General features: G+C 38.6%; 1 protein-coding gene across 1 annotated transcript in view; it reads left to right on the forward strand.

Annotated features, from left to right (window-relative positions):
- The window catches only part of LOC121961191 (copine-8), a 104,359-nt gene that overhangs the window by 60,555 nt on the left and 29,701 nt on the right, over positions 1 to 14,103 (forward strand). The window contains exons 7-13 of the mRNA XM_042511078.2: positions 2,610 to 2,673; positions 3,475 to 3,578; positions 4,136 to 4,240; positions 9,404 to 9,445; positions 10,713 to 10,788; positions 13,390 to 13,443; positions 13,662 to 13,723. Of these exons, the coding sequence (XP_042367012.1) occupies positions 2,610 to 2,673; positions 3,475 to 3,578; positions 4,136 to 4,240; positions 9,404 to 9,445; positions 10,713 to 10,788; positions 13,390 to 13,443; positions 13,662 to 13,723 (507 nt within the window). The remainder of the gene's footprint in view (positions 1 to 2,609; positions 2,674 to 3,474; positions 3,579 to 4,135; positions 4,241 to 9,403; positions 9,446 to 10,712; positions 10,789 to 13,389; positions 13,444 to 13,661; positions 13,724 to 14,103) is intronic.

Raw genomic sequence — 14,103 nt, forward strand, 5'->3', positions numbered from 1 at the left:
CGAACAGTTCGCTCAGCAGTGGACTTAACTGTAGGTTTATATCGCACTTAAATCTAAGATCGCCCACTTTTTAGTGGTGCTTTCAATAGTGAAGAATTTAATTAAATACCTTTTGTAACTGTACGCTGCTCAAATATTCCATTTCTGTTGGAAATGCATCACAGTACAAAAGCTAAAGACACTTTAACTTTCACATCAGTGGGACTTTAAACACTCATTCTGGTCTGAGAATTGTCATTCAGATACACTACTGTCACTGTATTCTTGGAGTATTGATACACAAATTACACTTTGCACGTGAAAACAAGGATTTGAACATATTTAGGAAGTTTTATAATATTTATAATATACATAATATATTATAATAGTTCTCAGTTTAAATTTCATCACCAATGTTCAAAACAGAATGAAGTATTGTACTAACTAATCCTTCACAGGTAGACAAAACCGGTACATGAAAAAAAAAATATAGGTAAAGTTTTAAAATATTTCATGCTTATGGATATTTGAACAGGGTTAAAATGGCTGTGTAATATGAAAGGGGTCTATACAGCATAAATGTATGACTTGTTTAAGGGGGGAGGATGAATGTCAGAAACTGTCTGCCTTTGTTGACCTACTAACAGACTGAAAATAACATTTGCAGTTTGACAGTAAAACAGTCACAGGTCCATGTATTTGTGTGGGAGGAGGAGGACGTGCTGGAAGTGACACATCACATTTCCTATCCACACCTTTACCAAAGCTGCAGCGGTCCCCCCTACACACACACACACACACACACACACACACACACAAATGCAGTGTCACCACAAGATTAACAAGTGTACGTCAGGCTCAACAGTGCTCCTTTTGTATCTTGAAAATGTTTTTAGGCTCAGTAAAGTAGTAAAACTTTCCATGAGGTTTGTTCCTGTTCCTGACCTGAGTTAAAACATGTGCTCATAAATTTGACATTTCCAGTCAGTCTTACCTCATAATGTGCTTTCACACTTTTCGACCTAAGTCAAACAGCTGGAAACAAATGTAGAAGACATAAACATACAGATCAGTAAGTCTGAAGAGGGTATAGGCAGAGTGGAGAAATGTCATCTGAGGCCACATTCTGAAGGAAATGAAGTGAAAATGTCACAGTGGAGTCGTGGGCGGCCGGCGGCTTCACTGCAGTGTTTAAACTGTCCCGGACTTTTTTTTCCCCTCATTTTTCATCCCTTATGCTGTGTCAGTTATCAGATTTACAGTAGTGGTGATAACATGACAAAGGAAATGTTTTGTGGAAACGGGTACAAATTTTCACCTTTTCACCCCTTGCCCAGCATGCAGTCCGCTGCAATCACTGAAAAATGTCACAACACTGATCAGACTGTGATGATGTCTTTGGAAAGAATCTCAGTCGTTTCTGATTTCCTGTGGTCAACCAGTGTGAACCATCACTGACAGTGTAAAGTGCATGTGCAAAGACGTCCACGTGTCATTTCTTGGAGTACCCAATAGTAGTAATAAGGTTTATTAAAACATAAAACAAAAACAAATTTTGGCCTTCCTGCATTGGCTCTATGTTCATGTGCACATTGATTTATTGTTGACCTTCAAGGATTTTAAGCAGGATTTAGGGTCAACTTTAATTAAATTTCTTCTTAAACCACATTTAAGAAAAATGACAATAAATCTACCTTGTACTTTAAACCTTTGTAAACAAAGCATATTTACTGTGCGCCTGTGAATAATAACACAAACAGGAAACATTTTTGCTCAAGAGCTCAACGGCTAAATTTAAGCAATCTTACCTTGTAGTTTGCTTCAGTCCCGCTCTCTCATGAGTTTAGCTCTTTGTTTACTTTTCCTCACTTATTTCTCTTATTGTGAGCTGAGCTGAACAAATATTAATAACATTCACAGATGGGCTCTGCTGTCTCAGATGCCATTCAACATGCTGAATCGGCTTTAAAAAAGGTGACGAGGGCCAACGATGTGGGACACACCACAGCAACTAGGGTGGCAGATGCTCACTGACGGCCTTAAGGGGTATCGAGTTTTTGCAGTGCAGCCCCCAAATTGCTGAGATTGCGTTAGCTTTCTCTATCACTGCTTTTTAAAGCTCTTCTTAAGACTTTCTTTTTCTTAATAAAAACATTGATGTCTGTGTGATTTTTTAGTGTATGTTATCCTGTTAACATACACAGAAGTTTGGTATGGACTATCAGGACTTTTCCTAGAGTTGACAGAGAAGCTGGGCAAGGTCAGTTTTGGATGGGACTATTTTCAGATTTAGTACATGCAGGGTCCCATTCTGAGAATGTCACCCTCCAGCCTGGGTCCTCCTCTGCGTGGTGTGTGGACCGAGTCCAGCTGCTATCAAACATGCTTGATGCTGTTAATGACCTCTAATTGTACACACTGTTCCGATGTCGAGATTGTAATTCTGGTTGGTAAATATGAGACGCTGTCTCTACAATGCAAACATGACCTTGGCCTCAAGTACAGGAAACAGATGTAGAGGAGGAAGGATACATGTAGCATAAACAACCTGGTCATCCCAAAATACATTAACCATGTGAGTGCGATCTTTTAACCCTTTGCTGTGTTGTGTCTTTTTGCTGTGCATACAGAGGCATTCAAGGGAAGAAATGCGGGACCATTATTGTGAAAGCTGAGGAGCTGAACAACTGCAGGGTGAGGATGCATGTACACTTCTTGAAAAGTTTTCCAGTGACTGCTCTGTTTCTTTATCTTTTTTTTATGTCTATTTCTGCTTTGTCTTGGTTTGAATTAAGGGCACAATAGCTGTGGGAATACAGATTTAAATTTTGAATATACACTTTGTGTGTCTGTCGACAGACATAAGAAGAAGTTTAAAAAGCACAAGAGGCTATGGCCCTTTCTTTAAATATTAATAATGATTATAATTAAACCTTAGAGAAACACAGAATCCCACCATAATACTTAAAAAAGCATTAAAAGCAGCTGATGGCATTTGTGTAGCAGACTGCAACACCCACAAATAAAACAAAATTTTATCAGATGAGTTGCAAATATGGCTGAAAATGTTAATGAATGATACAGTGAGCAAAATAAATAAAATGTAGTGTAAAAGGACATTTAAAGTGTTTCATTTTCCTTATCAAATGGTAAAAAAGAGAATATCTTTTATATCTTTTTTTATTTATAATCAGGTGCAACCATCAATGGATTAGTCATCAACTAAGAAATTAATCAGCAACAAGTTTGATAATTGATTAATCGGTTTAAGAATTTATTAAAGAAAAAAAGAGTCAAAATTCTCTGATTTCGGCTTCTCAAAGGTCAAGTTCAGTCTCTTTCAACCTGGACTCTCTATTCCCATGTTTTTTGTGTCTTATTCATAAAATAAATGACTACTAAGACTACCACTACTTGGAAATGTGCATGTACAGTGTACAAACAATATGCTTTCCATAAGCATTTTATTAAGTTTTTTCTGTCTCTACTCTTCAGGAATCAGTGATGATGCAGTTCTGTGGGAACAAGTTGGACAAAAAGGATTTCTTCGGCAAGTCCGATCCCTTCCTGGTCTTCTACAGGAGCAATGAGGACGGCACGTGAGTCCCCTTCCTCTTCCTCCTTCCCTCCCCCTCTGTCTCTTCTTATTACCTTTCATGTTTGGTTAACTCCTTTCCTGCATCCAAAGGAAATTGGCTTCATTGATTTTTGCCTCTGATTCAAAGCCTTTATGCCTGTTTAAGCATGTGTGAATTACATGTGGAAGTGTTTGTGTATGACGTGTGTGTGTGTAAGCTTTGAAGTGCAATGCTGTGGTATGTTCACATAGAGTGTGTGTATGTTTGTGTGAGTATATGATCCAACACTCTCTGTTCCATCCTGCAGTGTGTGACAATACAGATAAGACCTTGTGCTCTGAGGGCAAAAGATACGAAGTCCACCTGCTAGCCAAGAGACTAATGAAATTACCTCTTTGCAGTGTGTGTTTATGTGTGTATTTTTGTACATGTGTGTGTCAGGGAGGTAGTCAAGCTCTCACAACCCTCCCTTTTTACTCTAAGTCAGTGAAAAGTCTCCTCTTTAAGTCCACCCCCCTTTTCTCTTTCCCCTCAAATCTTATTTTTCTCCTCTCTCTCTTTATTTTACTCTTGCTCAGGTTTACCATCTGCCACAAGACAGAGGTGGTGAAGAACACATTGAACCCAGTGTGGCAGGCCTTTAAAATCCCTGTCCGGGCTCTTTGCAATGGTGATTATGACAGGTAAGACCTTTTTTAGATACTAAATATTATGGCATCTCCAGAAAATTACGAACATCTGAATCAACAGGTAGTTATTTTCAGTTTCAATCGTACAGAAAATGCCATACAAGGTAAGATAGGCAACTCTGGTGATATGATGTTCTTGCAGTATTTTAAGCCCCTTTTCCACTTCATCCCTTAAAACCAGACAAAATCCAAAATCTTAGACAATATCTAGTCTCATATCATGATATTGATATAATATTGATATATTACCCAGGTCTAAATGATATATATATTAAAAAAAAAACAAAACAAAACAGCAAGGCACACATTTTCTATCACGTATCTTAATGGATTTCCCTGCATTAAAAAAAACAAACAAAACATTCACTGGCTTATTTTGGTGGAAAAAGGGTATAATGGCCTCTTCAGGCTGCTTGACACAGACTATAACACTGCTGACTGGGGCTCACTAAAGAGGCCTTTCTCTGCACATTTTAGAAATGTTTTATTTTTTCATTTTTGGATGAGAAACCCAAATATTAAAGACAGTACTGGACCACATAAACATCTTATACTCATTCATTTTTACCTTTGTCTGCATAACGTGTGTTCAGGCTTACTGGGATATGAACACTAAGCCTGCAGACACTGTGTGCATCCAATACTTATGTGGGCTTTTATTGTTCAGCATGCACTGGAAAAAGTAATAAGATAATAAGAAAATGATTTTTTTTTTTGAAAGTTGTGTATCACTGTGTGTAGCTGGGTTATGTTTTCCCTGTGGGCTATCGTTGTGAAACACTATATTTTGTAAGGCTTTATGGAAGACAGCACTCAATAAATAACATACAGTTGGAATGAAAAATGTATGAAGGTGCTTTCACCACTAAGTAGATTTCTTATTTTATTTGGCAGTTTCAGCAGGAGGACAAAGATGATTTGGCAGAAATATATTGCATATTTTTTCCTGGAAAACAAAGCGTGGATGTATGATTTTGCTATCAGGTTTTCCCCTGGAGAGTTTTTGCAGCTGTCTTGTTTTTTTATAAGGATTATTTAATCTAAGCCAATACTGTCATACATTTTAATGGATGTAATAAATTGTCTCCTTCTAACACGATTCCAATGCAGTATGGAATTTGATTTTAAAAATCTCCAGGTTTAGGATAACAGGAAAAAAAGGGAATTTCCCCAAATATGTGTTTCCAGACCATTGTCCCTAATTTGTTTTCTAAAGGCAAAGCAAGAGCTAAGGCGTGCAAGAGTAGCCTCTATGCTTGTGCATCACTACCTGCAAAACAGCTCTGTCCCGAGTGCCTTATAACTACTTAATCTGGACATCTGCGACCAAAACAAGGCTGTACAGACACTGACAATGACTTTTTTTCTTTTTTTTTGGAGATTATTTTTGGGGGGTTTTAGCCTTTAAAGGATAGGACAGATCAAATGTAAAGCTTTCTGCAGAAAATGTTATCTAATCGACCACAATAGATAAATTGTCAGATGCTAAATATGGTCTGAAAAATCTCCACATGAATTTTAGAAATATTAGTGTAAAAATATAGAAATATATGTGTAGGAACACAGTTCTACACAGCAGCAAAGTGGTTTCATCTCTGTAGTGATGCATTCAGAGCTATACCTCACTAGCCTTTCGTTAGATAAGTAACATTATTTTCTGGTGGTCTAGTTTATACTTCATTGACTAGTTGTCAGTGTGAAGGGCCATACTGCTTTTATCCACCTGTCATATGACATTTACATGAACAAAGAGCCAGAAAAGCAATAAATTATTGGTTAAGTCAGCTTTACCGTTTCTCTGCATTTATTTTGGTACCACAACAACAAGTGTCATCCTGGAAACAAGCACACAGCTTCTCTGTTTGCTTTAACAGGTCCGTGTTCATAATTGCTTTTTCTTGGTACGTGATTGCTTGGCTGTTTCGCAGGTCATTAGAAAGCAGGAGAAATAAATAGGAGATGAATCTGTGTTAAAACGAACTAATTTGAAAAACTGGAAGCAATGTGTATTTGACTGGAGGCAGGAGTTAATGACTCAGCTCGATAAAACATCTTGCAAACATATATAAAAACGAGGAAGGATGTTTGTCTAAATGGCAAGCAGCAATGGCAGTGATCAGTGGGAGCATGCTAGGATATGACTGGTAGTGGCTCAGGTCAGTGGTGATTTTATCTGACTGAAAATAACTTGAACATAACATTTAAAGACGATCCGTAGATTAACCCAGAGTCTGTAGCATCCTTGTGCTTCTTTCTTGCTCAGGGTGGCTATTATGGCAACTTAAATGAGAGAAGGCCACTGTCTTTTGTGCTGATCCAGGGGCTGCCAAGGACGTAGGAGCTGTCAGTGGAGTCTCGCTAATAGATGCTGCCATTATGGCTGATAGAATTGCCATTAGAAACATCTATCTTATTGTTAAAGGATTGGCAGTAAATTGATACTTTCAAGGAAACATATTGAAAGTTACTGCAAAATACTGCAAAAGAAGTGCGCCTGTTTAAAACTTTGTGTGTCTGTTTTATGTCAGTCATGCGCTTGGGATCCACCTCTGGTGTCGACAGCAGCTGTGTGGTGAAAAAAAGGGCACTAAGGAACAGATAATATGTTTTAGCTTCGCTCAGCTAGCAGACAGCAGCATTGATCTGAAGTTTGGTCCAATGAGCTTATTAGTGGAGTCAAGTCTTATCAATGTGGGACTCAGGAAACTCACAGTGGACTGCACATACAGCACACACACATACACAAACAAACACACACACACACACACACACACACAGACACACACACACACACACACACACACACACACACACACACTGAATCAGTCTCTCTGCAGCCTGGGAGAGGAGATAAGGAGGAGCTCAAGCTGGCAAACAATAGAGAGCTGTGTCACTCTGCTGATAGGTGCTCTGATGGGTCCGTGTTAACTCACTTTCTCTCTTACACACAGACAAGCACACACACTCAGGCATACACACACATACATGCAGGGAGACCACAAGATTAACAAACAAAGATATTGTCAATTTCCTGATACCTAATCAAAGCTCAGAGAGGGATGTTTCCTACCGAGAAACGGCGTAACACTGACTTAATAACGCACATAAACACATGCATGTGCACCCGCATTAAGCAGACAGCTCTGCACAGACACCGCTTTCTCTGGAGGAGAAAGTGTTCAGCCGACCAGGAGACATGTTCATCCCATCACCATGAGCCACTCCTCACTTTTATTGCTTCCTTTCCTCTAATGTGCATCTGGTTCTCTAAGTAGCTCTGAGGCACATTAATGATGCTTTGTATTTCCACTTCTTCTCATACTGAAAGATGAAGAGGATGTAAGAGTGCATTTTTGGCTCAGGTTTTGAATTAGGTGCAGTTTGTTTCAGAAAGCTGTCCAAGCTCTTAAGCAATTACAGTAAGTTCAGAAGAAAGTCACACAAGACTCGTGAAAGGCTACTTTCTGCTCACAATCTATATACAGTCAAGTTTGAGCCGTCTTTACTGACTGCTGGCGGACAAAACAAACTCAACTGACTGAAAGAGAATAGAAAACAGTCAGTATTTAAGGGAAAGCCCACTCTTCTTCCCACTGTTCCTACAATCATCAACTCTGGTCAGTTTAAAATAAACCCTTAATTTACTCAGTTACATGTGGAAAGTATGCTGTCTCTATACATGCTAAAATTACTGTTTATTTGTACGGAGTCTGGTGGGTTTGGTGATGGCAATTTTGGGGCTGTTTGTGGTTAAACAAAAATTATATATCACTTTATCCAAACATTGTTTTTGATTGTTAAGCCACTAAATAAATGATTATACTCACACTGTGCCTGCATCATCTGCTATGTGGGTTTTATCCACTCAAATAGTTAAATTGTGTTGTATATTCTTAACTTGTGCATGTTAAACTATATTGTTGGCCTTTTTATCTTAATGTTGTTTGTCTTAACCATTGTACATACTGTACATTCACATTGTTTTATTATTTTAAGATACCTCTTAACATCAGGCAAGGGACTACTGATGAAAATTAGCTCCCCAGCTAACTCGGGTGCATTTACATTTTTTTAAAATGTAAATATAATAAAATTAGATAAAGAATTTAAAAATTACAACACATAAAAGCTTGGGGCCTCTAAGGCCCTTTAGTTCTTGATTTAGCAAATCTCTGCATGGTAATGTTATAGCACATTGTCAAAACATAAGCTAATGGTGTTGAGTAACATTAGTGCTGTTGTAGGTAATATTATTGTTACATTTATTGAATCATTTTTATTTAAATGTTATAGTGTCTCTTATGTGAGTTTAAAACCACACTTTCCCAGCATTTACAGGCTGGTGGAAAGTTCTGGTTTCCCCCTCGCTGACTCTGCCCTCACGTTACCCCCTAACTATGACTAAAAACCGACTGTATTAGCACTCCGGCTGACTTTTATTCAGTTTGAGTTGTTTTCACACCCTCCTGCCTTTTGCTCCGTTTTAATTCAGTCTCTGTTCTATTATCCATTTGCCTCACCCCTCTCGCTCTTGACGTATCATTCTCCTGCCTTTGTCAGAGAGAAATGACCCTCCTGTTGAAGATATTGGTAGATGGACTGACAACATATCTGCCTCTTTCAGACTATCCTGTTTTTTTCTCCCCCATATTTCCTTGGAAGCTATAATAGGATGCAGAAATAGATGTATTTGGAGATGAGGAGAGCACATTACCCGAGGCAAATACACTGACAGGCAGACGGTGTGTTGGAATAAAGATAAGCTACAGAATGGATCTGCCTCTTTTTACTGCCTCCATGACAACAATGGGAAAAGAAATAAGTATTCCTCTGATTAGGCGTTAAGACCCTACATCTGTGTATACCTTATGATTATCAAGTATAGAAGACAGTCTTTTAGTACATTGAATATAATTATAAAAAGTCAGTTTATTTGTTCTGGAGAAAAACATTTGTTTTTTTTTTTAATTGCAAATGTCGAGCAACATCACCTTTAATTTTTTATGTATGTTACATGTTGCAGCTATTGTTCACAATGCCTCAATAAATCTAAAAAACAAATGTGCATTAGGAGAAAGACCAGTAAACTCATACTGCAGGAAAAGAAAAGAAATCTGTCTTTTTAATCTGATCATCATCTTGTGTTTCTCCCTACAGAACAATCAAGGTCGAAGTGTACGACTGGGACAGAGATGGCAGGTAGTTAATCTCTTTTATTTTATGTTTGTAATTTAACAATCATACAACCCTGTAAAATATAGCCTGAACAAACATATCGTGACATTTTCCGGGGACGAATCATGTTTTGAATCTGGCTCCACACCTCTGCTGTTTGTTGCATGTTAAGACAAACGACAGCACTGCATTAAAAACACACACAGCCCAGTAATTCAAGTAAATTTGCAGGGTTTCTGAAGTCGTGGAGTTCCATAATCTTGTTTCCCAGGCCTGGAAAAGTCATGGAATTAGTAAAATCCTCAAAGGTTTTGGAAAAGTCTTCGAATTTTGTTGTTTAATGAAATGACTGTGGATAATGTTTCATGGAGTGTACTATAACATCAAATTTATTTTCTCTAGCTATTTACTTAACATAGCTCTAATATCCGGCGATTTGTCATGTTTTGTTTACCATCATATTTAATTTTCTCCTTGCGTTCTTTCTCTCCCTCCATTTATGTCAGCTAGCTGGAATTATGTTAGAATATAGTTTGAATCTGATTCGTTATTGAACTTGTGATTAACATCCAGATAATTTTACAGAGCTGTTCGATCTTGTCTCATTGGGTTGTAAACCTCCGCTCAACTTTTGCACATCTGATAACTCTTCAGACTTGTAGATTTATTACTCTAACAGGACATTCTGGATCAGATTTGAATTGTCATTGTGCTTAAAGCAACTCCCTTTGTGATCTTTTAAAGCAGGGCTGTTTTCAGTCTGAACACCCACCTAAGTAGTTTGACAAAAATAACAAGTACTTGAACAGAACAAAAAGCTGGGTGCAGGATAGTCACATATTGACTGCTTTGGATTCTGGCTGCTGACAGTCAAACAGAAAGAAAGACGAGTGACATTAGTCAAGCTGTAGTTGAAAAGAGATTTATTTCTCTCTTCTTTACGCTTTGCAATCAATTTAGATTTTCTGTCATAGAACGAACACAGCAATATTTTGGTGTTATGTCTGAGAAATGATGACAGTTTGTAACAGGCTGTTTAGTTGAACTGAGCTTAAGTGATACTTTTAACCATTGTTTGTGAAAGGTTTGATGTTTTCATGCTTGATTAGCTTTAATATTCACTTACAGAAGCTCCATCATCAGTGCTCTCGCTTTAAGTTACGTTAGTTGGGACAGACCTTGTGGTCTGGGAGTGCTATCTTAAATAATCAAGCAGAATCTATTGTCAAGCACTACTGTTGTTTTGATGTATTCTTTTTGTTCTTTGTGTCTTCCTCGCTCCTCTCTGTAGTCATGACTTTATCGGAGAGTTCAGCACCAGCTACAGAGAACTATCCAGAGGGCAGAGCCAGTTCAACGTCTACGAGGTGAGTCTGTGTATGTGTAGGTGTGTGAGGCTGCATCATCTCCAGACCAGTTCAGATTCAGCAGGTCACTCAGACACACAGTAATTGGACTAATGATACCACTGGGTTCTCCATCTGGAATTTGTTCTACTGAAGTTAAATCATGGTAAAACTGATCTGCCATTTCAGGTCTGAGCTTCCCAACAAAATAAAACAATGATTGAACCCCCCCCCCCGTACTTCCCAACATACAAAAAAATATATATTATTATTATTGAAGTCAGGCTTTGAAGAGAGACCTTAAGTTAAGCAGAACATTTTTATTAATCTATGCATTAAGGCTTGGACGTTCTTCGACACTGGACGTACACAGACAGCTGCGGTCACATTGAGGCGCACTATTTATATTACAGTTAAGGGTCTGCATCCACCCCAGGCAGTTAACAGGAGGGTCAGGAGGTCAGTTTAATGTACTGTTAATGCTGACACTGGGTGAAACTGAAACTAGGAAGATGCTGCTGGGTCCAGAGTGAACGTCGGTCATATATACAACTCAGAAGTCACTTCACTGTGGCGCTGCAGTGTTTCGGACTGGACTGGCAAACAAGAAATTGGAGCAGTGTCCACTCTTGTTATGTGTACAATCCATGCAGTCAAAAAAAATGGGCCACTTGCAGACTTCCATGTGCATGGGTGGATGACAACATTTACAACACATTGACCAAAGGAGGGACTTGGACTCACTTGGATGCGGAAACTAAAGTGGCCTTCATTCCATACCATGTCAAAACCTGGTGCTCACATAACCCAAAATGCATCTGGACTGCAGACAGTCCCGTCAGTGATTTGGTGTGTTTTATGGTATTATTGGCTGAGTCAGAAAATATGCTAAAATGTATGGAGAATTGTGGAAAAATATATTTACAATCCCACCTTAAACATGCGGTGTCTGACTGAAATATTCTAATTTATTTTATTTTTTTTTTGAGAAAAAAAAAATTCAGTGATGAAAATGATTGTGCTCTCATTAGATTTAGTTAATGCCAACCAAAGTCTTATTTCTGACTTTCTCTCTCATCCACACACACACACACACACACACATACACACACACACATGCACACACATTGACAGACAGTTATGATGGATCGCTGGCTTATCTTCGCCTAGAAAGAGTCAACACTTCTTGATTAACAGAGCGTCACACAGAGAGGGGAGAGCACACAGGGGACTGTCATTTTAAACAGCTGCTGTTTGCCTAATAGCGCTCAGATGTGAACAAAGGTGCACACACAGGCACATTGACAAGTATGTGAGGAACAGCAAATGGATAGAAAGACACACATACACACACACGCAAAGTGATTTTGTGGTTTCTGACCCTGGTCTCCAACTTAAAGAGAGGATGGCTTTGCATTGCCAAAGACCTGCATATCAATGATTGTTTGACTTTATGATCTATTGATGCATTGCTGCTTGTTTGTTACTGTGTATTATAAGGTGTCCTTGCGTGGTTTGAAAGTTGCCTATACGTAAAATGTAATTATTATTAATATAATTATTACGTCAACATATGTATCATGAGTTATGAAAAGGGACATTGCAAAATGGTTTGTGTGTGTTTGTATGTCTATCTGTGTGTGTGTGTGTGTGTTTTGTGTTACAACCACATTTCAATCATTGCACCTCGTCTCCAGAGGCAGACGTGTCCTTGTGTGTACCTATTGCAGTGAACCAAGGAGAAATGCATAAATCCACACATTTGTATGTTGTTTCCTTGAGGTCCTCTCTTTCGGTTTAACCTTGCTACAGTTTAATTAGACCATAAAGCTCGGCTGCAGTGTTTGGGATTCAAAAGGAGTTTCGGGTCTGTTTTCTGGCTGTCCCCACATCACAGGAGCAATTGTATGTTTTGATGAGCTCAGGTTGTGAGAGGGAATTAATTAAGGCCCACGGACAAAAAAAAATGTCTCTCTTATAATCTGTTGACAATAACAACAGTTTCTCAAAGCACAGTAAGGCTTGTTTAGATGTGTAGGAATCATAATCCATCCAGTCAAGGTTGACTGCACACTCACTTTGTGTGCTGTTACATATTCATGAAGACAAACCACTCAGTTTAGAGCTGTAATCCACAGCTGGATTTAGCTGCAACTCTTGATATGTTGTGCTTTAAGTGCATTTCTCAAAGGCATATATTCATAGTGGCTGCTGGTTTCGAGGATGGAGAGTGAGAGGGTGGTGTACAAACTATATTTTATATGACTTCAGCTACCACATATAAATATACAGATTTCAGATTTTCCGGCACAACTTTATTGCGTTGCATGTCTTATTGCTCTCATCTTGGTCATTTTAAAAAAACAGCAGGTGGCAGCTGTTTACAGTAAAAAAGCTCTGATAACCCACTCTGCCTGCCAAGAACCAAACAGCATACAAAGTTATCAGCTAGCTGTTAAACGCAGTGAAGCAATTTGCAGCAAAAGAGCCAGATATTTCCCTCAGGAGGTGCCAATTCTGGAGCAGTCCTTAAAACCCAGTCTTGCAGTTTATAACACAAATAAAGGTCTGGATTGAAGAATGAATGAATGTGAAAATCACAGATAATTTTGTCTCTTTTAGGTGATAAATCCAAAGAAAAAAGGGAGGAAGAAAAAATACCTCAACTCTGGAACGGTGAGTAAATATTCATCAAACTTGAATCATTCTTTCCCCTCATTCATACATAAAGCTGTATGGGCTGGATTTGAAATACAAACTGAAGTCTTTATACTGCTTACTATTTCATTTTGTAATTGAGCAGGTCAGAATAAATAAGAAGTATCTGTCCTATCAGGGGCAGCACCTGAAAGTCATCACTGACACAAAGCTCATTGTGGCCATATTGCTTACAGGTAACGCTTCTGTCATTCCTGGTGGACATTGAAGTCACCTTCCTGGACTACATCAAAGGAGGGTAGGTCAACGAATATGCATTCATTCAATGAATACTGAGAGATTGGGGTTGTAGTCCCTTTAATGAGAAGTGACAAGCTGAGTGCGCCAGCATGTGTCTCAATAATGACCCCGTTGTGACTCCGTGTCTGCAATGTGCCAAAGATAATGATCCCTCAGTGTGAGTGGATTTGATGGAAAAGTGTACATTTGCATGTGAGAAAGGATGGTGAAAGGTTTCTCCCTGAAGCTGCACTAAAATCCAACCAAACAGTAACTATGCACTGCTCATAGAATATAAATTAAGATTATGTTACTGCACTACCTGTTTTTCTCCTAAAAGGTTTTTAGAAATACATTTCAGTGCCGTGTTCAGCTGTAAAACAGAGATCGAATGGTTAA

Source organism: Plectropomus leopardus, chromosome 22 (genome assembly GCF_026936395.1).
Source record: "Plectropomus leopardus strain MGB_pleo_1.0 chromosome 22, ASM2693639v1, whole genome shotgun sequence".
NCBI lineage: Eukaryota > Metazoa > Chordata > Actinopteri > Perciformes > Serranidae > Plectropomus > Plectropomus leopardus.